We start from the raw sequence: 23133 nt of genomic DNA, 5'->3' as shown, positions 1-23133 counted from the left end.
CCCCCCCCCCCCCCCTCTCTGTTACTTTTCTCCGAGACGTGGCTCGGAGAAAGGAAAGGACTTGACAAGTTCAAAGGTAAAAATGAGTAAAACAGTGTACAAGAAGAAGCATAAGAATCCATTAGTTAAGTAAAAGTACTACTAACACTACACTAACTACTCCATTTCAAGTAAAAGTCTTGAATACATACATACATACATACAACATTTTTTCAAGTAGAAGTACAGACTTGTTATCAGCTAAATATACTTCAAGTATAAACCTTTGTGCTCATTATGCAGAATGACCACATACCATGGCATGTTATTGCAGAAACACAAGCAGCATTTTAATGTTTATAGCTGGTTCAAGGTTGAGCTCGTTTAAGCTACTCGAATGTCAGGAAGCTTCATCTGCTACAATGCTTCAAATGTTATAAGATTCTCATGTATTTAGTGAAAAATCATTATCTACATATCTGTCAAATAAATGTATAAGTAAAAGCATGTACTATTTGTCTCTATAATGGGTAGCAGATGTTTAAAGTAGATAAATAAATATGGAAATACACATGACTCAAAATATCAAAACACTTTTGAGTATAATGTCCTTTGAACATGGAAAAGAAAAGTAAGTGAGGTAAGTTGAGTAACTAGTAATTAACTGCTCAGTTAATTCAAAATTAAACCTAAATATGTGGTGTTAACCCCCCACACACCATTAACTTCCCACCCTTCTGTTTTCTAGCTGGTTAATCTTTTGTTTTTTCCTTTATTCAGAAATCATTGTTCATCTTATTGTGTTCCAGTTGTTGGAATGTGGCTTAACCTATGTGATCCCTATGTGCTGAGTGCAATAACGTGTGAGTGTTTGTGTGTGTAAGGCGGCGCGTGCTTCACTGCAAAGATTCATGTAGCTCCAGGACATGCATTTTTTTAGTGCATCTTGTTAGTTCATTCCTGTCACCTCTCTCTCTCTCTCTCTCTCTCTCTCTCTCTCTCTCTCTCTCTCTCTCTCTCTCTCGCCATCCCTTGTTTTTTCAGCGCCGGAGGGGGGGATGGGGAAGGGGTAGTGGACGGGCCTGGGAGGGGAGGGGGGGGCGACTACGGTGGAGGCAGTCACCATGGTTACAATGCCACGACAAATATTCATCAAGTCGTTAAAATAAAAACAAACTGGAGTGCAATATAATTGCTCTTACTGACTGGATCCCATAATGTGTTCATATATTATGAGTGAGAAGTGCATTGTGAAAGGGACACAAAAAGACACTGTTAGTGATAAAAAAAAGTAAACATCAACTGACCTGCGGGCAAACACATATGTGACACACTCACTCACACACATTTCAACTCTTTGTGTAACTTTATTTTTTCCATTACCTGTTTATGGAATTCCCTATGAGTACTTTGTGAGTCTCTCCTCTCTTTTCTCTTTGTCCCTCCATCTCTCGCTCTTCCTCTGCTGTTGTGTAGCCCGAGGCGATACTGTGATGTGTCCTCCCTCTGTCCCTCCCTCCCTCTCCCTCTCTCTCTGTCCCTGTCACCTTCAATTGCTCTGTGAAACTAGACACACTGCCTGGGGCAGGGAGGCAGGGAGGGAGGGAAGAGAGGAAAAGAGAGAAGGAAAAAGAGAGACAGACAGCTTTATAGACAGGCAGAAGGAATAAACATTTGGTTACATGTAAAAAAAAAAAAAAGAAATAGGGTAACCACTGCCCAGATGTGTGGCACATCTAAATCGAATGAATTATGTTATTGTTCCCAATACAGCCCAAACTGTATACCACTCTAATACTTTTTGCACTGGAAACAACAGAAATATACAATCAATTACATAAACACAGACAGTACACCCAATTTGGGACAGTGTTTGACCTTTGACCTGGGTGGTTCATGGCCTAATCCTACATGGATGGTCCAGGATGCTGTTTATCTTGTGTGCTAAAATCCAGTTGCTTCTCTTTAAACAGATACCTGTTAAACCTGTTTAAACATGGTACAACAAGGAAGTACTCATGGAACATGGAGTACTCGTTACCCCATACAAACACCGAGTAAAGCAAACAAACAAAACAGTTTAAGCAAGTTCTAAAAATTGAAATTGAAATACCTGCAATTAATGTAGTTATAGCCATATAATGTATAATATGAAATAACTTTTAAGAAGAACATGTAACGTTGTTTACATTGGTGGTTTTTAGCCATACATTGCTTATAATTATTGAGTGCAATTGGCAGTCAAGTTTGTCAGTACTTTAAACACACAAAAAAAACAAACAGAAACCAGATAAATTACATTACTGGATTAAACTAAAGAGGCTAATTTTCTTTAATCCTCATTTTAACACCTGAAACATAGTTGATGTTTAAATCTCTGATAAAGCTTCTGCAAATCTAGTTAAAGACAAATGATAATATTGTGCTTTGCAACACATAATTATATTGATATAGGCTCTATATCTTCTCTAGCCGCTGGTAGTGTCTAATGTCCTAAAAACACATGAACTAACTGCATCACTTCCCAATGTCTGGGATTGAGAGATGTATAAACTGCTACATAAAATACAAAATTTGGCACATTTGCTCGGACAGAAACAGTTAAAAGGACCCATTTTACTCAACCAAAAAAAACTGAAACTGTAGTTTACCTGTGACCAAATTAGGAGAAGAATCTGATTGGTCTGCGTTTGCCTCCCTTACATTTCATTGGCTCAGGTGGATCAGGTGGGCTTGACCAGAGTTTGGATTGGGTATTTTTGAGTGCACAGGTAGCCATCTGTTTGGGATCGACGCTCCGATTAGGTTTTGGATTCGAAAGAGTATTCTTTAAGAGCCGTTAGGGGATTTTGGCGACGCTAACTTTTTCCTTTAGGTCACTGCTCGAGTTTCCGTCCGAACAGAAGAAGAAGTAGTTGAAAGGTGGATGTAACATTACAGAAAAAAGATTGTCCTGACTTCAGAGTCAGTAGTTGGTTCTGCAGTAGTTGCTGAAGCAGATCTGCCACGAAACCTCACAAAATGTCGCCGAAATTACAGCTCCATATTTTTTGGTGCGTAACAGGTGAGTGGGCTCTCAAGCATCGGCCACCTGCCATCGCCACGTCTATTGCTTCTCCACATGGAAAACAAACTGTGGATTTTATGTATTTCAATTCACTGGATTTGTTTGTCATAGTGTAAGAATCAGGTGCATCGATCAGAGTCAATCCTTAATGTATTTATGTCTTATATTTAGGTATGTTGGCTTCCTACGCGCAAGAATGTGGCCGACCACACATGCCGGAGAACAGGATTGTGGGTGGGATGGACGCTGCAGAGGGCGAGTGGCCGTGGCAGGTTGATATACAGGTAGGTCCCTGTGAAAAACCTTTAGCCATGTAGTATTCTCTGTATTCGTTCTGCCTGTAGGTAATCTGTGTGGTTTAGTCTATGTCTTGTTTATCAAACTGACCTGCTGAGAGAGGGATTTGCTTATGATGCTGAGGTGACTCATTGTTTTTCTCTCCCCCCCCCCCCCTCCCCTTCGGCCTCCAGTCAAAGGATGGTCATATCTGTGGAGGCTCCATCATCACAGAGAACTGGGTCCTATCGGCCGCTCATTGTTTCCCCAAGTAAGAAACTCTGTTTTCACTCAGCTATAAATCTGCAGGTGAACTCACAGCTGACCGTCAACCCACAAACAATTTTCCTCGTTTGTAAGCCGTCTGAGTCATTTTATGGGACCATTGGTAATGGCTCCTATAGTTTTGCTAAATCCTTTCAGGAAATCGTTGTTGTTTACTTAAGCAAAATGTGTGCAATGTCCTTTAACTCTTACATGAAACATACCTATATCATATTCAACATTAAATAACATCTTTCAAAATGCATGCAAACATCTTTCTTTTTTTTCCAAAAGTTGCTCACCAAGTCTTATGGAAAAAGAACTATCCCCAAATCCTGCAGACTTTTGGTCTTTCATTTGATTCATAAAGTTTTTCTAGATTACTGTCTAAGGACAAAATGGAGTTTAAAAAAAAAATGAGTGCAAATGTGGGGAACATTTTATTCTTTCTAGATTATGTAAAACAACAAGCCCATTTCATTGGTGTCATTCGGTATTCTTCCATCTTTTTACAGTCCATCCGACCTGAGCTCTTACATCATCTACATTGGCCGGTACCAGCTAAATTCCTTTAACAGCAACATGGTATCGCGTCGTGTGAGCCAGGTGGTGATCCCATCTGGTTACAGTGACCCTCAAAATGGGAAGGATTTGGCGTTGGTGCAGCTGTCCAGCCCAGTAACCTGGTCAGAATTTGTCCGTCCCATCTGCCTGCCAAGCTCTGGCACCCTGTTCCCAAGTGGCATGACGTGCCATGTCACAGGCTGGGGGAACACCCGGGATGATGGTAATGCTTCTATATTCTCCTCATCTCAACATGTGTGCAGATAACTTTTATTCAGCAGTTAAATCTTTTACAACTCTCTAAAATGCCCTTTTTATTTTCCTTGGAGTCCAGCATGCAAATTAATGATCATGCCCATGTTTATTAAAAAAAGAATTTAAAGGATTTAAAGAAATAGAAAAAGTGTAGGTCCAAGTGTCAATGTACACAGTAGGCAGAAATACATTTTGATGAGGTACTCTGTTTCCTACAGGTATCATTTACAGTTTTTCTTTAGCAGAGCATGGAACAGATGGCTTATGGATGTCAGCCCGTAACTGGGTTGTGATATTTAAATGTTTATGGTATAACTAAGTTTATTGACTTTCAGTGGAATCGGGATATAGTTAATGTTGTCTAATTATGCTAATCAAGCTTGTGTTTCACACATTTTACCTGATGCAATGCATGGTAGTGCAACACACTCATCAATTTGTAATTGTATGTGTATTATTGCATACATTTTCCATAGTTATAAATTGCCATTATTTTAAAGATTTCAGTCCTAGAAACGTTTCCTCCACAACAATCACTGTAATATGGTTTTAATGGTGATTGGCAATTTTATTCTATTCCATTGCTTTAGTTGATCTATATGCATAGAACAAAATATTTGCAAATAATTTAATTCAGTACAAATGTAGGTAGTAGCAACAAAAAAAAGCTTACTGACCACCTGTTTACTTGCAGAAATTAAGAAGTCTCACACTCCTTCTGTTCTTTATTCCCCAGTCCCTCTGGAAGGGCTCGGGACTCTGCAGGAAGTGGAGGTGCCAATCATTTCCCAGAGCTCGTGTCAGGAGATGTACCAGACAAACCCAACAGAGAAGGTGGACATCCTGTATGACATGATCTGTGCTGGATACCAGAAGGGCGGCAAGGACTCCTGCCAGGTACTGTTGGGATCAGCTGTCTGTGCTGCTGTGTTTACATTCACAAAAACACACAAGTATACACAAGCAAAACAAGAAGCTGTATTAAAAAAGAACTTTGATTGCTACTTTTCTGCACTCATGCACTGTCTAGTTTGTAAGACCTTCCTAAGCACTTCAATACCTCCCAGTGGTGAAAGCTGATTGAATTATTTCTTTTGTGTTGTCTTTTCAGGGTGATTCAGGAGGGCCTCTTGTCTGCCAGATGGTAAATGGGACCTGGGTGCAGGCTGGCGTGGTGAGTTTTGGACTTCGCTGTGCGCAACAAAACCAGCCAGGTGTGTATGCCAGACTCACCACCTTCTCGAGCTTCATTAAAAACACGGTGTCGGAGATCGAGCTGTATGGCCGAGCAAATCAGAACTGGTGTGGGAGGGCTGCCGTGTTGGTCAGTTGTCTGTCCTCTCTGCTGTTCCTGCTTCAGAGGTAGAACACTTCTGACAACCAGCTCAAATGAAGGAGATGAATTATGTCTGACTTCCATCCAAAGTTATCCTGAATAGTATAACTGGTAACGTTTCTGATGTGCACATGAAGCCATGTATATTGAACAAGAAATGTGATCTAATCTTACCTTTTTAAGCAATGACTTTGCATTATGATCTCAGAGTAAATATGTTTAAAAGGTTTGTATCTTAATCAAATTTATAAACTTAATCAATGAAATGTTCTGCATTTGAAATAAATTTTATTTGATTCTTAAAATCAAGTCAGTGCTCTGTTCAACTTCTGATAGCTGAGTTTGAAAATGTATTGAACAAGTATTGTGTTGATCAAAACTTGTCTTTTCAAAGCCTTCTTCTACTATATCCCACTGTATTCTATTGTGAGTACGAAACTTGTTGCCTTAGAAATAACAAACGCGTTTTGTGGAACAATAATATTACCTCATTTAGTAGTGCACATTTCTGAAATGCAAATTCTTTAAACCTTTTGTTGTTTCAAATGTTTTTTTCAAATGCATTTCCCCACAAAGAACCAACTTGATCTCAATTTAAATTAGAAATTTTACTGTAGTTTAAATCCAGAAACAGAGACGGGTGAAGACAATTATCTTTTATTTAAAAAAAAAAAAGCGCAGCATGTCATAACTGTAAAAAAGACCGCTTGGTTGTGTCTAGTTAAAAAAACAAAGCCATCTTTTAAATTAATTTGATTACGTCTTTGCACAAGGTTTTATGCTGTAAGACCTCTACTATTTTCAAAAATCCAAGTGTTGGCTTTTAAATTTCAGACAGGAAAGGTCAGGCATCAGGGGGAATGGTATCAGAGAGGATCATGGGAGAGCCAAGTTGCAACTCCTGCTGCAGCGATTCCAGATCAGCTGGAGTCATGCGGTGCACCTCGCTCCAGTCAGATAACAGGGAGGCCGAGAGTGGGGCAGAATCATAACTGATGAAAGAGAAGGATAATAATAATAATAAGCATTAAGAGTGGACCTCTTATAGCATACAAACAAACGAGTAAGTGCCAACACTAAAAGTCAAAATTGTCCTGAAAACTACATATGAATGTCCACTACCCTCAAGTGTGTTTTGCTTCTTGTTACTCTAAGCTAATGTCTGACCTTCAATGTGCAGAGTTTGACACTAGGAGGCTGTTTAACTTTCATCTTCTGAAAAGGGAAAGTTTCTCTGAGCTCACCTTACATCTGAGTTGATGGCATGTACAGACGAGAGAATCACTGCTAGTTTGGACGCTAATCATGGTGCTGTGTGAAACTTTAAATCTCTGGTGCATGCATGTAAGTGATCTTTTAAGCAAAGTAGGAGACATCTTGTATCCAGTAGTTTAACTTTTGTAATAAATTGATTGCATTTTCATAGATTCTGGATGTTTTTTTTTTAATGGACAATGACTTTGTGTTTTTGAGAAAATTCATATCAAAGACATAATTATCTCAAGCCTCAGCTACTGGGTCATAACTTATAATTGAGAGGGATTTCTTTTGTGTGAGTTTATTTTTTTATTTTTTTTTAAAGAAAAATCCATTCCATATACTGTAGCTTTTTTAAAGTGAAATCTGGTGTTTGCACTTGGCAGTTTGACATGCATCATCCAACTGGAACAATTACAGCGATTAGGTAATAATTAAGCTTTTAATGTACACATAGGCATGGCAAGTGAGCACTTGGAATTTTATTATTCTGCTGCATTTATGTGTGAAAACATCACAAATTAAATGGTAATGTAAAGCAAACACAGCTGTGTAAGGTCTAATATAATTTTAGCCATGGACCCGGAACTATTGTGCAGCTGCAGAGCCTTGTTGATCTAAAGGATCACCAGATATTATTTTAAAACAAATGGGTAAAACTTATAAGGAAGCATGTTTTTTTTTTTCCCCACCAGTTTTAGACATTGGTTTGTTTGTGGGCGCAGTATATGGCCTTACCTGTCCCGGTCACAGTGTTGCAGATCTGTGAGAGACTGGTTGAGGAGATCATCCAGGTCAAAGCCCACGCCGTAGCCAGCCCCGCTGCCTTTAGGGGTGACCGAGAACACCGGGGGTAAAACATCCTCTACCTGACACAGATAAAGGGGAAACGTTGGGTCAACTGAACTCTGTATCAGTTTAAGTCAAGCAGAAGATTGTGACATTTAAACCTGAAGAAAATGTTTTTGTATATAATCTATAATGAAAACACCACCAGTGCTGTCATCACATGTTCATTTTCTCTCATGTAATATGCTAGCCGCAATAATTTACAAAGAAGGCACAACGCAGCGGAAGAAACCTGAGACACACCTGGGACTTTGAGAGTTGCAGTGTTACTGTATGGATGTCAGGGGCAATGGAGGGCCCTTGCTGCCCAGTATCTGTGAATCCTAAACTGGGATGAGGCTGTGCAGGGACCCCTAAAGGCCCACAGACATGGTTTGTGGTCTGTGGCCCAGGTTTCTCTCCTACAGAGGAACACAGCTTCTCCATCGGACCAGCACTTGCAATCGAGGGGTTGGGGTGAGTGTTGAGGTTATTTTGATGTCCGATGTCCACGTTCCCATTAATCTGTCTGGTGGTTAATGTTGGAGCTTTTGTCAAAAAACTCTCTAGAGGAAGCAGTTGCGACTGAGGTTGAGGGTCATGCTGGGTTTGACTTTGAGGTTGGAGCTGGGGCTGAAGAAAGCTTGAGGGTTGATGCTGCAGTTTTCTGTTTGGTTGTGGTTGTTGTGGTGGCCTCCCCTCTAACTGCTGCCCGTTCCAATTCCCCAAACAGTTAAAACCACTTAGCTTGTTTCTCTCACTGTGAGGTTTGAGCACGTTGTTCTTAACAAAGCCACTAGTGACAGTCATATCTATCCCTCCGCTTACAGCAACAACTATATCCGCTGAAGGTTTCCTCTGGCTCATGGAGAAATGTAATGATGGATGCTGGGTGCTGGGAGGCTGAAACACGCCTGGCTGGTTAGATTTAACTTGAGAGATTACCTGTTCATGAGACTGAATCTTCCTGGCCTCCTTGCCAGTGTTATTGTTCAGTGCTCCTTGGGTGTTGTCATTGATAGCTACACCCCTGTGCAAGTTCACAGTACAGTCTTTACTCATTGCTCCATCGTTATTAGGAGTCTGAGATTTCTCATTGCGGCTGTCCATCATTTTTGTCCAACGTTGCAAAAGGCTTTTGTCATCGTCGCTCAGCAGAACCCCACCCAGCAGGTCCCCCTGCTTTCCCTCTCTTTTCTCTTTTTCCTTCATTTTCCGCTCCCTCTCTCTTGCTCGTTCCTGCCTCTTCCTTCTTTTCTCCTCTCTTTCGCGTTGACGCTCCTGGGCTGTGACAGGCCTACGCAAATCTGGAACAGAAGACAGGGAGGACGATATACCTCCTCCTGTGCCAGCGTCAATGCCCAACGCAGAAGCACCTCCGTCTGCAATAAAAGGTACGCAATTCTGAAAAAATGCTTTCTAAAAATGGCATGTAAATGGTATACTTATGATATACTTATAATATGGAAAACAATGAACTTACCCCTGGCTTTATTTCTGAGAGCCGATTTCAATAGAGCTGCTTTAAGTGCAGCTTTAGTATCCTCTGAAATAGCTCCTTCTTTTCTGGTTCCTTCTCCAGCACCTGGAGGAGGCCTGGCCTTCTTGGACAGTGACTGTGAAAGGGACTGAGACAGTGACTGGGCCTGTGCCACTGAGAGACAAAGGGAAGGCACAGTGGTGGGTAGGGGTGTCATGGTCTGTGCTGGCATGGCAGGAATAGAGGTGGGAGCCTGGGCCATGGACTGGCTCTGGGTGGTCTGAGTCAGAGGAGCCTGACTTCCAGTCACCTGGTCCTGTACCTCACTGTCTCTCATTGTTTCTGATGGATTATCCTGACTAGACACTGGTGTTGTTAAATCTATAGTCTCTGGCTGACCACTGTCTGAGTTGGCACTGGGCATGTCCACATCAACTGGGCCACTTTCGCTTCTTTTAGAAAGAAGGGGCAAATTATGGGTTACTTGAGGCGGGGCAACTTCTAAAAGGGATGCAGGCTTATCAAAAGTTTGCATCTGATTAGTATATGTGTTGTTCCCTTGTGCTGGTGTGTGATCATGTTGCTGTTGAGATTCCACTTCTCTCATTTGCTTTTGCTGTAACTGTGCTGCTTGTGGGTGTTGTGCCATTGGAACCAGTGCTGATTTGCTCATTTGAACAGTGGAGGACTGAGCATTACACTGGTTACTGCTTTGTGCTGCAGCTCTGCCATTCGCCCTTGCCAAGGGCCTGAACTGCAGTCTTTGACGACAGCCCTGTTTGTTTTGATGAAAGTCCTGAATCTCCATCAGAATTGCCTCTTTAATTTGTTCCTTGTTTTTCGGAAGCTTGTCAAACTCGAAGTCAAAAGCTGGCACGCAAATTGGCTCATCATCGGGGTCGTGATACTTAGACAGGTAAGGATGCTCCAGTGCTTGTGTCACACAGATTCTCTCACGAGGGTCAAACCGCAACATGGCAACCAGCAGGTCCAAAGCCTCTGGTTCAGCTTGTGGGTACAGTTTAGCCAAAGGCACAGCAGACCGTGATGGAAGACTCTGAACATAGGAGCGTACTCTGTCAGCCCTAATGGTGCTTATCAACCCATCAGGTGGAGTTCCTAAAACACCCAAAATAAGGGTGAGCTGGTGGACGTAATGCTTCCCAGGAAAAAGCTGCTTGCGTCCCAACATTTCTGCAAAGATGCAGCCCACAGACCACAAGTCAATGGCCAAGCTATAGTGATTGAGAGACAGCAGGAGTTCAGGAGCACGGTACCATCGAGTTGCCACATATTCAGTCATGAAGGAATGAGACTCCTCAGGGTGTGAACTTAGACCCCTTGCCATGCCAAAGTCACCAATTTTTAGCTCACAGTTCTCGTTCACTAGCAAGTTGGAAGGTTTGAGGTCGCGGTGGATTACGTTGGCAGAGTGCACATACTTGAGACCACGGAGGAGCTGGTAAAGAAAGTAGCGAGTGTGCTCTGAGGTCAGCGTCTGGGATGAGTGGATGATCTGGTGCAGATCACTCTCCATCAGGTCCAGCACCACATACCTGCACACATGGGAAGGGGGAAAAGTGAGATATGTTTGACATCAACTGAGCCATAAAGTATATCTTAATAGATTAATAGGATTGTGTCTCAGCAATTTTCACTGAAATAAACTTATACTTAAGGGATTTGGTTTCCTCTCTGTTTGAACTGGACACAAATTTAATTTCCAAAGTGCAGTTTTATTCAGGTTAACATTTTTGTAATTATCCGTGAAAATTTAGGTTATTCATCAATATTACTGAATGCTTGTGATGGGTGAAAAACATAATTAATCAAAGATATAAGTGAACATTGCCCCTGAGTTTATAACTTGGTGGAATATGTAGTTGTGTACATGTGTTGACTAAAATTAAACCTTTTTATTTAAATTCTTTAATCCAAATCTTGACATTTTCCAGATATTAACTTTATCAAGAAACTCAAGAGTTCTACAGACATTTCTAGCCTAAGGAGAAACCTTGTGCACCATGAAAATAAAAAGTACATACACAGACTTGAAGGCAGAATGAGGAAGGTTAGGCTGCAGGATGTCTTTGATGGCTATAATATTGTCATGTTTGAAGTGCTTGAGAATCTTCAGCTCTCGCAAAGTGCGTTTAGCATTTGTCAACACTTCAAAAGCATTGGAGATCTTCTTTATCGCCACCTGCTGGCCTGTGAAATGTAAATAAGATACAATGAAAAAGTGTCAGAACAGGGTGTACAACGGAGTTTGAATGGTAATGTTAACTTATAATGAATTTACACATTTAAGCATTGAGTACACACACAATTGCTTATGCACTATTTTTTTCATCAAATCAGCTAGGGCTGCACAGTTAATATCATTGTATCAAAATCACAATATGGACTAGTGCAATGTCCAAATTGCATAGGGCGCAATCTTATAAATGCGTTATTAGAAATACGTGGCTATAATGGCAAAATATGTGTCAAACCATTCGGAATTATGTATTGTGCTACACAGACATCCCGGCCTGCAAATTGTATCCTACAGACTAAGGAAAAAAATATTTTGTTTGGTACAGATTTTTGAAAAATCACACTATAGTCATTTTATAAACATTTTCTTTCAATGTTAATCATGTTAGATCCAATGACCATGCAAATATCGTGAATCATATTGCAATCAGTCAAATTAATTGCAATTAGAGATTTTCCTCATTTTGTGCAGCCCTAAAATCAGCCCTACCATTGTCTCTTCTCCTAGCAGACGAAACAACACCATAGGCCCCTGTGCCGATGGTTTCGATAACATCGTACTCCTCTCCGACGTCAAACTTCACATCCAGAGAGTGTGCTTTAAGCAAAGCCAGGTTCTTAGCTGCTGTGCTGGTGTCTGTGGTGCCTCCTGTCGCCTCGACTTCACGCTGCTTCTGGTTTTCTCTGCTTTTTTCAGTGGCCATTCTTTCAGGCGACATGGCCACAGGTTGACCATGTTTTCCGTCTCCTCCCTCCTCAGTTGACATTTTTCTGTAAATAATCAAAAGTGCCTAAATGAGATTTAATTAAAACAGGGTCTGTTCTATATAGTGATCACAGAATGGCAAAAGAATAATCATTGTGAAGTTCAAAGCAATGACATGTTGCACCATTGTGCATTAAATAACTTATTTAATTCATTTCTAGTTAATAATAAATTCATCATAAGATCATTTATAATTCTGCTAAGTCAAGTCAATAAAAAAAAAACTGTTGAATGAATATCCAGCCCTAAATAGAATAGAAATAGTGAAACATTAGTGGATTGTTTGGTTTTCAAACAGAAAATTAAACTGCGTTATATTTAGATAATCAGATAATTGTTTAAATCACTTTTCAATCAAACTTGCCTCCCATGGCGAAACAATAGCTTCTCAAATGTGTTTGTTTTCTTTGTCTAATTTGATAGTATACTAAATATAACAGGCAAGTTAAATGTTTAGATTTTGGCTCTGCTTTGCTATTTTCTGACACTTATAGACACAACAAGCAATTATTTGAGGAAATGGGCAGATTAATTAATGGTTGCTAGCAGCATAAAAGAAGTGTCAGTGGCTTTCACAAAACACTTTATAACCTAACCACATTTAACTACACCAACAGTCTTACAAACTAGATATCAGTATTATCTGATAAGGGTGGGGAAACATGTTATTTGCTAAAAAAATAAAAATAAAAAGCACACTGGTACATTGCTGACTGCTAGTCATTCCCTGCAACATTTAATCCTTGGACAGCTACAATGAAACAATCAGTGATTATCTGTTGCCAAAAGACCAGAGCTGAAAGCCACTGATGTTAATCTAACGGGTAATGTTTCCATTTCTTTGGAAGCCAACTTCCTGGTATCTAGCTACGTTTAACTCCACATAAAAGACCCCTTTCTTTGCTAGAGCCCCGGTCCCCTGGGAGCCACTTCAGGACTCTTTCTCCAAAAATCAGTCAGCAATACAGATACAGCTAAATGGTGAATTAAGATGATGATTTTTGCATTTTTAAGTCAAAATATCGACTAAACAGAGGTGTTAGGTGCAACAAGGCATAACCAACACGCAGTCCAGCAACTTTTCATCCATTAGGCCTGTCAGTCAAGTGGCAAAAACCTGTACTTCTCCGTCCAAAGACGGCTCTGGATTACAGTTAGAGTCAGTTTATAGAGCGAGAACAAACCTACACGGAGATATCTTTAAGGAACCGCTAGTTTCTGTATCACAGCGTGAATACAATAAAGGAATTACATGACCAAGACGCAGCCTTGACCACTGTTTGACGCAGGGGCGTATGCTAACGTTGGTTACCTGAAGCTCAGGTTTTCGAGCAACGTAAACCGTTGACCCATGTCTTTTTCGGTTTATCTTATCAAACGGGGAGACCTATAGAGCTGTTTCTAAGTGACCGAACAGACTCTCACCTTGTAAACAAGCCACAACATACGTTATCGTGTTTTAAATCCCGCAGTTGCACGGCTATCTCTTGTTTTGGTCTGTCGCATCCTCGTACAGTTCCGTGTTGGGTTTGAGTGCCATGTGGCGGACCAACAACGTGGGGCGACGTCCGCAATATCGTCCAATGGAAGTGGAGAACGTAGGGGAGGCGGGACATTACTGCAGACAGTAGGGTCTCTGTTTTTTGGGTAGTGGTGACGCCGTTTTTCAGAATTTATACATTTTAGGAGGGGCCATATTGGGACAAACGTAGGCTACCTTCACTTACCTCTTTGAATGTATGATGGACTAAATTAACAACTTGGAAAATAATACACTAATAGTGTTTGCTAGTAGAACAACTGCTGCATGTTACTGATACAATTCGTAGGCTGAGGCCAACAATAGTTGCTGTAATATATGTATGTTACACTGGAGCAGATAGATAGATAGAAAAGAAAACATTCTAGAAAAGATAGACAGATAGTAAAAATGAAGGTAGTCAAACGCCCACTTTTCTGAAGAAAGTAAACACTTTAATCATACTTTGTAGTCACATTTAATTTCCTATTTTGATAATGGCATTCCTCGAATAGTTATACCTATTCAAGCTATAAAATGGACAATATTTCGTTTTAATTAATTATATAAAATTCCAAATACAAGAAAATTGCTTGTCCCCATGGTCATGGAGGTTCAAGGGCATGTTTTTAAGTTTAAATACCGTGTTAAATGCATGATGTTTACACCAAATCACATGTATGAAGTGAATAAAATAACAAAATAAAACACCAACTAAATATTTGAGATAATACTGTATGAAAATGTTTGTCACCTGGTGTCATGTCAATGGTGTTAGGCTTCTGAAAAAAAAATCTGACAAGTTTTGACATTACTTCCTGTACTGTACATTCTACTTCCTAAAGAACTGTACATGAAGGCACTTGGTAAATCTGTCTCTTTTAAAATGTTGGAAAAGTTCTCATTGCATAATTTTGCACAAGGCGTTTATCTAGCATCACTTGCATGACTTATTTTATAAGAAGGGGAACAAAAGATGAAACATATGAATTAACTGACATATTTAGTGGGTTTAGCATGGTTAACAACACGTGGTTTGAGATGAGCCTGCTGCAGATTCCATTTGCTGGTAACACCTGTTTTGACTAAATGTACATAACGATTTAAAATACATTAAGCTATTATTTTAATGTTGATTCCTAAAGCCAAGGGGTTAATCAATAACTAAGTTGAATGTAAAAACTACATGATACATTTAAAGACAATTATTCCAAAAGTGGGCGTTTCTGTATAATGACGCCCTCATACAACACATTTTTAATGCATGGTGCAATGTACTTCTAACTGAATATTACAGTGTGGTATTAGTACTTGTTGAAGTGGACTGATTATACACGGATTTCACTTAGGCCAAACAGACCAAAGTACACCGCAAACACTGTGGCTGGTCCAACATCTGTACGTGGCTGTCCAATGAAAGGCCGTGATAAAAATCCCCAGACCAATCAAAAGTGAGAATCCGACACGTCACCGGTTTTGCAAGGAGGACAATTTAGACCACTTTGAAGAAAACCGAAGTTTCTCCTCATCTTTAAACCAGTTAGAGTTATTTAACTCCATCTGGCTGTGTCATCAGTGTACGTGTCCCGAAATAAACATGGCGTTGCCGAAATGGGAGAGAAAAGCGCGCACATTTCTCTGCGTTTTGGGTTTGTTTTTGTCTGTGTATGCACTTCACGTCGAGCTGTCCCGAGAGAGAGACCCTGATTACAGGGCGATGTGTGACCTCGGAGAGTCTGTGAGCTGCTCCAAAGTTTTTACTTCCAGGTAGGCCAATGTTTTTTGTACTCCTCGTTTAGTTTTCTCAGCATACCTCATACCTGCATAGTTCTAATCTGCAGAATCCCATCCCCAGACCTCGAGCTGGTCAATAGTGACCATTGAATAATTTCGGTTTCTTGCTTGTAAAATCTGAAAAGCCTATTTCCAGGCAGGTCTGACTCCCTATTTGCCACGTGTTAAAATCCTAAAAGTGCATCAAAGCATATACTGTTTTACATAATCAGAAGACCAAAGATGGACATTCCTCTTTTGACTTTTCCTGTTTTCATTAAATAATCTGCAATATTTTACAGGAGGTCTTAACCATTGTGGAGGCTATTTTTTAATTTTCATTTCAATAATGTGTGTTCTGACAGTTTCCTCTTTCTTTTTTTTGCAGATGGGGACGTGGTTTTGGTTTGGTCCAGTTCTTTGCTGCCAAAGATAGCCTTCTGAACCAACCCAACAGTGTCCTTGGCATCATATTTTACACTCTGCAAATGGGCCTCGGTTAGTCTGTCATTGTCTTCTGCAAATTACAGTGCAGTGTAGGGCTGCACGATATGAGGAAAAAATATCTCATTGCAATTGTTTTGACTGATTTTGCAATTGCAATATGATTCACAATATTCAAGGTAATGATCCTTTTTGTATCATTCTCATTTTCATTGAAATGTACTGTACATTGAAAGAAACACATTTAAAGAAATTACAATTATTGTTGTGTGATTTTTGCGAGGTTCTGTACCAAAGATTTCTTTCCATAGTCTGTAGAATTCAATTTGTAGGCCGGGACGTCTCTGCAGCACAACAATAATTCAGAATGGTTTGGCACATATTTTGCCATTAATAAATAATGCGCCCTCTGCAACTGGATATTGCACTAGTCCATATTGCAATTTCTATACAAACAATAAATTGTGCAGCCCTAGTGCACTGTTCTGTGTGCTTTTAGGAAAATAGATAGCCTCCTGTTAATAAATACTTTTTGCAATTCAGCATCTTGTTTAACCATGGCTGGGTGTACAATTTACTTTAATTCAATATTGCAGTATTAAGGTGAAATAATAAAGAGTTATAGGCTAACTTATTTTTTGATTACACAGATGTATCAATTGTAACTCTATTTTGTGTAAGAAGCATATCAGTTGTGCATGATTTCCTAAACATGATGTAATAGATTTTATCGAAAAATTGAATTCCTCTGTGTTTGTCTTTATTGCAGGACTGTCTCTGTCCAAAAAAGCAGCAATGTTGTTGGTCTTCTCGTCCTGGGTGTCTGTGGCCGGCTCTCTTTATCTTGCATCTATTCTTGCCTTTGTTCTGGGGGATTTCTGCATGGTGTGTGTGTCAACATACGTCGTCAACTTTGCGTTGCTCTTCACCAACCAGAAACGTAGGAAAGCGATTGAATCAATGAAGGAAAAGGCTGGATAGAAAGTGATACTTCAACACCTTTTTTGTGTGGAGCTGAAGCCGAGCTTGATCTAATAAAAAAAGAAAAGAAAAAAAGACTATTCTCTACCACAGTACTTATGCATTGTTTACACCTTGGAAGACTTTTCAGATAAACAGGGCTAGATCAGAAGATCTATACAATTATTTTTAGAGAAACTCGCTAAAGCAACAGTCTTTTTTTGTTTTGTTTATAAATGTTTGTTTGTGTATAAATTTGTAATGCTGATTACACACTTTTGAGTCTCTTGTCTTGGTCAGATTTAGACCTAGATTGTGAAGACAAACAAAAATCTGAAAAATGGAGGATTAGTCTAGAAATCTAAAATTGTAATTTCCCCCCTGGGGATCAATACAGTACATTACAATTATTAGTAAATTAGTATGTGCCAAGCAGTCCAGAGACATACAATTACCCAGTCTAACCAGTAGATGGAGCCTAATGCACAGTTATGGTAAATGTGGATACATCAGCCAGATGTAGCTATAGTAGTAACATTAAAGGTATAACTAAAAATAACACACCCCCTAAAGTAAAACTCTGCTTTATTTTCACATTTTAACCAAATGTAAGCCATACATCAACCTAAAGGAATAGCTAGATATTTTACAGTTATAGGCCTACCCCAACTTTAAGATGAAGGGCACCACAAATCCTACTGCTTTAGCTAAGTGTTCATTGAGTGTTAGAACAGAGGGCTATTTCACAAAACCTATAGCGGATTAAGCCGTGATTTCCCAGTTATTCTGGATGATTTAAACCTTGAATCGGCTTCACAAAAGCAGAGGCACCTAAATTAGATTTATTCCATGCAGCTAACCTGCTCCTGACCAGCCCAACAGCCAGGATTTATTAGTCCAGGAGCCTTTTCTGTCCACTCAGCAGTATTTATTTACCTTATTGTTGTTGTTGTTAACAGGTACAAATTGCTGTTCAGTCGAATACTGTTATTATTTTAACATGACAATTTATTGTAAAAACGATTCACGTGACTGTCAGTGGGGCTATATATGTATATATATTATTATTATATTGCCCTTAGACTAGCATAAAAGTGCCCATGGCTCGCCTATTCAAAGGGCGAAAATATGGTAAATCTTAAAATTGGCGCTTCCGTCCTAAATATAATTTGAAACGAAATTTTGACTCAAGTGTATGCACAAAAAGAACCTACGTTGCTTTTTGGTGAGAGTTATGCTTTAACTTGCAGATGAATGCTGCAGATGCAGCAATTACTGTAGATAGGTTAAGTACTATGTAGGCCTATTTGCATTTTAAGATAAGATAAAATATACTTTATTTTCTCCCTCCTCAACAGTAGTCTGACACAAAAGTGCATTATTCCTTATAACCAGTGACTCTGTCAGTTTATGTTTAATCCCTCATATCACCATGACAAGGCTGCTTTAAAAATGATGAGCAAAAACAATGTTTGCACTTTAGTGTGCTTTAAGGTTACATCTTCCAGCACTAGAAATTAAGTAAGACATGCTGGACTTCATTCATTTGTGTTTAATATGAATTTAATTTAACCATCCATTCCAAAAGGTTCAAATTCAATAGTACATATTAGTATGTCATGATAACACATGAGACAATAACAATATACAGTAAAAGTCAAGTTTAGTAAAATGTTGAGCTGCAGATGCTGGCACAATTGTTAAATATATTGTATGAGGGAATGCCTACCAAGAAACCAACTCCAAATGTATCCACCTGGCTGTAAATAGGACTTTTAATGCTTTAGGATCTTGTTTTGTGAACATGGACACCTCAATAAAGGTGAAGTGCTGAGTATATTTGAAACAGAGTGGCTGAATGTTAAATGTGAGGATTTCATTGACAAACCTGTATGTTTTTAAATGGTAGGTGTGTGTATATATATATATATAGATGGATGGATGGATGGATGGATGGATGGATGGATGGATTTATTTACAATTACAAAGGGAAATCCCCTAGAAGAATATTTTTTCTGAGATTTTTATATTTATTTGGGTGTTATTTGGATAATTTTTCAAGACAAAATAACAGTTCCATATGAATTTGTACAAAGCTAAATGGAACTAAAATGTACCTGACTGGGTTAGCGATACTGGAGAATGATGAGCACAGGTGTAGAATGGTTTAAGTGTCCATTTCTATCCCATACCCTGCTGCACTGTGGGATCTGGTGGAGCCACTCATTAATACATACATCAATACACTCATATCCCTCCATGTTATTGTGGAGCTATAAATTAAAAGACATACTGTAGAATTACGAGATAACTACTAATCATTTTATAGCTTGTTTAAATATATATGTTGTAAGTTATGTAAGTTTATAACTTCAAATTAATGACTATTAATTATAAACAAATATTAAACTACATTTTTTCTCTTTAGCTAAAGTTGGTCAGGAAAATCCCTCCAATACACAACCATGAACATTCTGCACCAGTTATGACAATATATTAAATATTTAAATGGTGCAAAAAACATGTATTAATGGATGGAATGATAATGGCTTTACCAAACCAAACCAAAGAAAAAGCATAAGTGCATGATTTATGAAGCACCAATCAAGCCATGGCTTACTTATAATGTTGTTATAACAAAGCTATATTAGAAAGTGGTATGTGTAATTGTTTCGATATGACGCTTTCTTGTTATTGGGCAACAAAAGAAACATAAATTGTTTCTATTGTTTTGGGAAATTTGCTTGGAAACATCACACACTACTAACATTGATAACTAACCCATTTGTGGTGTCTCTTTTCCAGAAACACATGCTCAGCTTAATGGTGAGTTGAAAACATGTAATATCTGTTTAAATGTCTAGATTGTTGCCTTTACATTTCAATGAGGTTTTCCAAATTCAGTGTATTAACTTTGAGCACATTTTATCACAGTAAAAACCTGGGAAGCAAACTTGATGAATAATTAATTGAAGTGTCTTGACTGAATTTGATTCTGAAATCTAGCCCTACTGATCCTTTTTTACAGTATGTGGCATTGCTCCACTCAACACCAGGATAGGTGGAGGCAAAGACGCTCCAGCTGGAAGGTGGCCCCGGCAGGTTAGTCTGCATGGATTTCACAGCCATGTTTGTGGTGGTTCCCTCATCAACAGACAGTGGGTGATGTCTGTCGCTCACTGCTTCTCCAGGTGGGTGACACAAGCAGGGGAGCGCCTTTGGCTCAGTGGTAGAGCGGTTGCCTGCCAATCCGAAGGTTGGTGGTTCAATCCCTGGCACTGCAGTCCCGTGTCAAAGTGTCCTTAAGCAAGACACTGAACCTAGAGTTGTAATTGTTTATCTGATGAGCAGGTGGCACCTTGCACGACAGCCTCGGCAACAGTGTACAACATGTGCGTGAATGTATCCTGTAAGGTGTAAAAGCGCTTTGAGTAGTCGTTAAGACTAGAAAAGCGCTATATAAATTCAGCACATTTACATTTACAAGCCCCCATTTGTTCTTTATTAAATAAGGATGGAATAAAAAAAAAAAAAGATCCATGACCAATAGAGGGTGAGAATCAGCGTACTCAAGGAGGGAGGTGAGGAATAATTTATAGCAGGCTTTGAGGACTGTCTCTCTGTGGATCACTATATATGATTTGATGAAATGAGGAAAACCTGTTTTTTTAAGTTTCTGTAAAGTTAGCAAAACATTTCCTTCAAAACCTAATGAGCTAGAACGACGCTTATGCATGTATCTTTCAGGCTAAGTTACTTAATTACTTAAAAAGCACTGTTTTTGTTCTGTCTTTTTTATTTTTCAGTGTCATTACCGTTCCCTAAAACTCTTCAAGAAGTGAAGGTGCCAGTTCAAGGATACAGACAGTGTAAGTGTCTCAATGGAGTCGGTACAATCACAGACAACATGATCTGTGCTGGTGTTCTGGCAGGGGGCAAAGACTCATGTCAGGTAGCCTGCTTCTGAATACGTCACTTGTTGTTAAACGTGTTTAGGATTTTATGAAATCCTCAGACGTCTCCTCTCAAACTCTTCAGGGTGTCTCGGGAGGTCCAATGGTGAACCAGCAGGGCTCTGTCTGGATCCAGTCTGGAATTGTCAGTTTTGGTTTTGGGTTTGCTCGGCCCAATCTGCCGGGAGTCTAGTTCAGAGTGTCCAGATATCAGTCCTGGATCAACTCCTACATCAGCTTTGATAAGCCAGATTTTGTCCAGGTCACCTGCAGGGGGCTGCATGGTGACAGCAGCTACACCTGTCCTGGTCTGCCACCTCCTGTCACTACTACTATTACTATTACCACTGCACAACCGGCCACAACTACAGCTCAAGGATCCACAGCACCAAGTGCTGAATGTAAGTATCCTGACTACAGCAGTGTTCAGAGTATACAAAGCATGTCATATTGTTTCTTATGTACCGCATAATGAACATTGAACCAACTTAATCTTTAAACTTTCACATCATCCAGATGCTTCCTACCAACATTGATTATTCAGTTCAATAAATCATTTCAGTCATCATGTCTGCCCCATCCGGGCATTTCCACATCAGGAGCGTCAGGACTGTTTTTATACTTGCAGGGGGATCAGGACAGCCCTCTGCTGTGTGAGCCGGACTTATCTTGGTTCAAGGAGGCCGTTGTAACAATGAGTGGAAGTAAATCAGGCCACGCTGATGTTCAGATCTTTGCCAAAACTTCAAGATACAGGTCCTTCTTAAAGGAGAGAATCAGCGGCATGCCATCTCCTGCAGCAGCTGCAACAGGAAATGTAGCCGGTTTCTCAATTTCCTTACTTCTCTCTTTTATTGTCCCTATTACCTCACTGTTTCTGTTGTCAGGGTGTTAGGTCTGTTGTAACCGGGGGGGTTGAAGTAGTTCCTTATTGCACTCAAATCGTCAAACAATCTTCTCTCTTCTCAATCTCAACATTCCGTACATGCACTTTATGCTCAAATCACTTTTCAAAAAACAAAAAAACTGTAGTATGATGACGTGAATATTACAGGGAAGCGTCTTTTTCACAATGCATTTCCCTAACTTCTATGTTATTTTTTCTATGTCCTTTTACCTCGGGTGTCTTTCTACACAAAAAATAGGATGAGTCATGTTTGCAAGTACATGTTCCTAAATTGTTAGAGAAAGGAAAAGTTATTTTAATCACATACATATAATACATATTGATGAAGTTTAAAATAAATGTCTCTTTACATGAATTTTGAATATATCAATATTGCAGTTACAACTTTTACAGTACAATATGTGATGAAAACCAGAATCCAGCTTTTTCACCATACAACAAATTCTAATAAACATGCATTGCTTGCAGAAATATAAAAGCAGAAATGTTTCACTGTGGACCAACAATGGGCTGTTTAGGTCCAAATTTCACATTACACATGGTCTGTGTCCGATGTCACTCACTTTATTACATAGTGCAAATCATCCACTTTTTTTATTTAACTACCCCAATTGGCAAACAATTGTTGGGAAATGTATTCACTAGTGCCCCAAAATGTCAATTTACTGTGCACTATTACTATAATTAAGTCAATTATTCAGGGTCTATAATCTTAGGGGTGTTACTATGTATATCCCCAGCTTGGACATCCATTTGAATACTTTACTTAGTTATACCAGGAAATCATCTTCTCTTGTTGCGGTTCCAACCGCCTGATTAGAACCTCTCTTATAGGAAATAGTGAATGAGTGAACAAGGGAGTGTTTTCAGACACATCTAAAGTGGTCTTCTTCCATTCAAATCCTGCACTCTGGAAAATAGCTAAATGTTACAAAAAGTCTAAAACTCTGAGTAATGGTACAGATGAACCAGAACCGATCACTTGCAATCATCAGGTTATCTTGAAACAGCCAGGGGATTGGGGGACACCCACTGGTTTTACAATTATTCTACTGGTGTACTTGGGTCTCCATCAGCCTCTGGATCTGCTTCATCGTTGTTAATCATCTCCTTGTATTTACTCTTGAAAAATCCAGCCTAAGAGTACAAAACAAATGAAGTTAAAAACAAGTATAATACAAAAGATCCAAACCAGATGATGGAATAACTGTAAAATATTTGAAAATATATAATGCTTATATGGGCA

General features: G+C 39.4%; 5 protein-coding genes and 1 pseudogene across 5 annotated transcripts in view; 3 read left to right on the top strand and 3 right to left on the bottom strand.

The window, feature by feature from the left end:
• pax10 (paired box 10) overlaps positions 1-1626 on the bottom strand; it is an 11092-nt gene extending 9466 nt beyond the window's left edge. The window contains exon 1 of the mRNA XM_034861216.1: positions 1363-1626. The gene's annotated coding sequence lies outside the window, so the exon portion shown is untranslated. The remainder of the gene's footprint in view (positions 1-1362) is intronic.
• Positions 1627-2772: 1146 nt separating this feature from the next.
• On the top strand, positions 2773-6471 carry zgc:92313 (uncharacterized protein LOC436869 homolog). The gene is made up of 6 exons (XM_034861211.1): positions 2773-3043; positions 3218-3330; positions 3517-3593; positions 4102-4373; positions 5142-5302; positions 5517-6471. The coding sequence occupies exons 1-6, from the start codon at positions 3001-3003 to the stop codon at positions 5769-5771; spliced, it is 921 nt and encodes a 306-aa protein (XP_034717102.1). The 5' UTR covers positions 2773-3000; the 3' UTR covers positions 5772-6471.
• Positions 3959-23133, bottom strand: part of LOC117937275 (integrin alpha-X-like) — a 33227-nt gene continuing 14052 nt past the window's right edge. Inside the window, exons 30-32 of the mRNA XM_034861103.1 lie at positions 22762-23024; positions 14661-14664; positions 3959-3969 (exon numbers count right to left, since the gene is read on the bottom strand). Of these exons, the coding sequence (XP_034716994.1) occupies positions 22932-23024 (93 nt within the window). The 3' untranslated portion in view covers positions 3959-3969; positions 14661-14664; positions 22762-22931. The remainder of the gene's footprint in view (positions 3970-14660; positions 14665-22761; positions 23025-23133) is intronic.
• Positions 6497-13968, bottom strand: mapk7 (mitogen-activated protein kinase 7). The gene is made up of 7 exons (XM_034861100.1): positions 13757-13968; positions 12056-12336; positions 11352-11517; positions 9310-10862; positions 8091-9208; positions 7737-7867; positions 6497-6733 (listed from the first exon to the last, which is right to left on the bottom strand). The coding sequence occupies exons 1-7, from the start codon at positions 13945-13947 to the stop codon at positions 6586-6588; spliced, it is 3588 nt and encodes a 1195-aa protein (XP_034716991.1). The 5' UTR covers positions 13948-13968; the 3' UTR covers positions 6497-6585.
• vkorc1 (vitamin K epoxide reductase complex, subunit 1) lies at positions 15311-17207 on the top strand. The gene is made up of 3 exons (XM_034861239.1): positions 15311-15617; positions 16012-16121; positions 16837-17207. Exons 1-3 carry the CDS (start codon positions 15448-15450, stop codon positions 17046-17048), a joined length of 492 nt encoding a protein of 163 aa, XP_034717130.1. The 5' UTR covers positions 15311-15447; the 3' UTR covers positions 17049-17207.
• LOC117937126 lies at positions 18128-21875 on the top strand (annotated as a pseudogene).

Source organism: Etheostoma cragini, chromosome 21 (genome assembly GCF_013103735.1).
Source record: "Etheostoma cragini isolate CJK2018 chromosome 21, CSU_Ecrag_1.0, whole genome shotgun sequence".
Taxonomy (NCBI): domain Eukaryota; kingdom Metazoa; phylum Chordata; class Actinopteri; order Perciformes; family Percidae; genus Etheostoma; species Etheostoma cragini.
The sequence above is the reverse complement of the archived record's forward strand: the minus strand, read 5'-3'. Positions and strand labels throughout refer to the sequence as shown.

Bases quoted from the DNA above. Each gene is read 5' to 3' on its own strand.
- mapk7 (XM_034861100.1), bottom strand. From the start codon at position 13,947: ATGTCCCGCCTCCCCTACGTTCTCCACTTCCATTGGACGATATTGCGG. The intron at 12,337-13,756 runs GTGAGAGTCTGT...GATTATTTACAG, and splicing joins TGTTGTGGCTTGTTTACAAG to AAAAATGTCAACTGAGGAGG. The intron at 6,734-7,736 runs GTAAGGCCATAT...CTCTTTCATCAG, and splicing joins CAACACTGTGACCGGGACAG to TTATGATTCTGCCCCACTCT.
- zgc:92313 (XM_034861211.1), top strand. From the start codon at position 3,001: ATGTCGCCGAAATTACAGCTCCATATTTTTTGGTGCGTAACAG. The intron at 3,044-3,217 runs GTGAGTGGGCTC...TCTTATATTTAG, and splicing joins TATTTTTTGGTGCGTAACAG to GTATGTTGGCTTCCTACGCG. The intron at 5,303-5,516 runs GTACTGTTGGGA...TTGTCTTTTCAG, and splicing joins GCGGCAAGGACTCCTGCCAG to GGTGATTCAGGAGGGCCTCT.
- vkorc1 (XM_034861239.1), top strand. From the start codon at position 15,448: ATGGCGTTGCCGAAATGGGAGAGAAAAGCGCGCACATTTCTCTGCGTT. The intron at 15,618-16,011 runs GTAGGCCAATGT...TTTTTTTTGCAG, and splicing joins TCCAAAGTTTTTACTTCCAG to ATGGGGACGTGGTTTTGGTT. The intron at 16,122-16,836 runs GTTAGTCTGTCA...TCTTTATTGCAG, and splicing joins CACTCTGCAAATGGGCCTCG to GACTGTCTCTGTCCAAAAAA.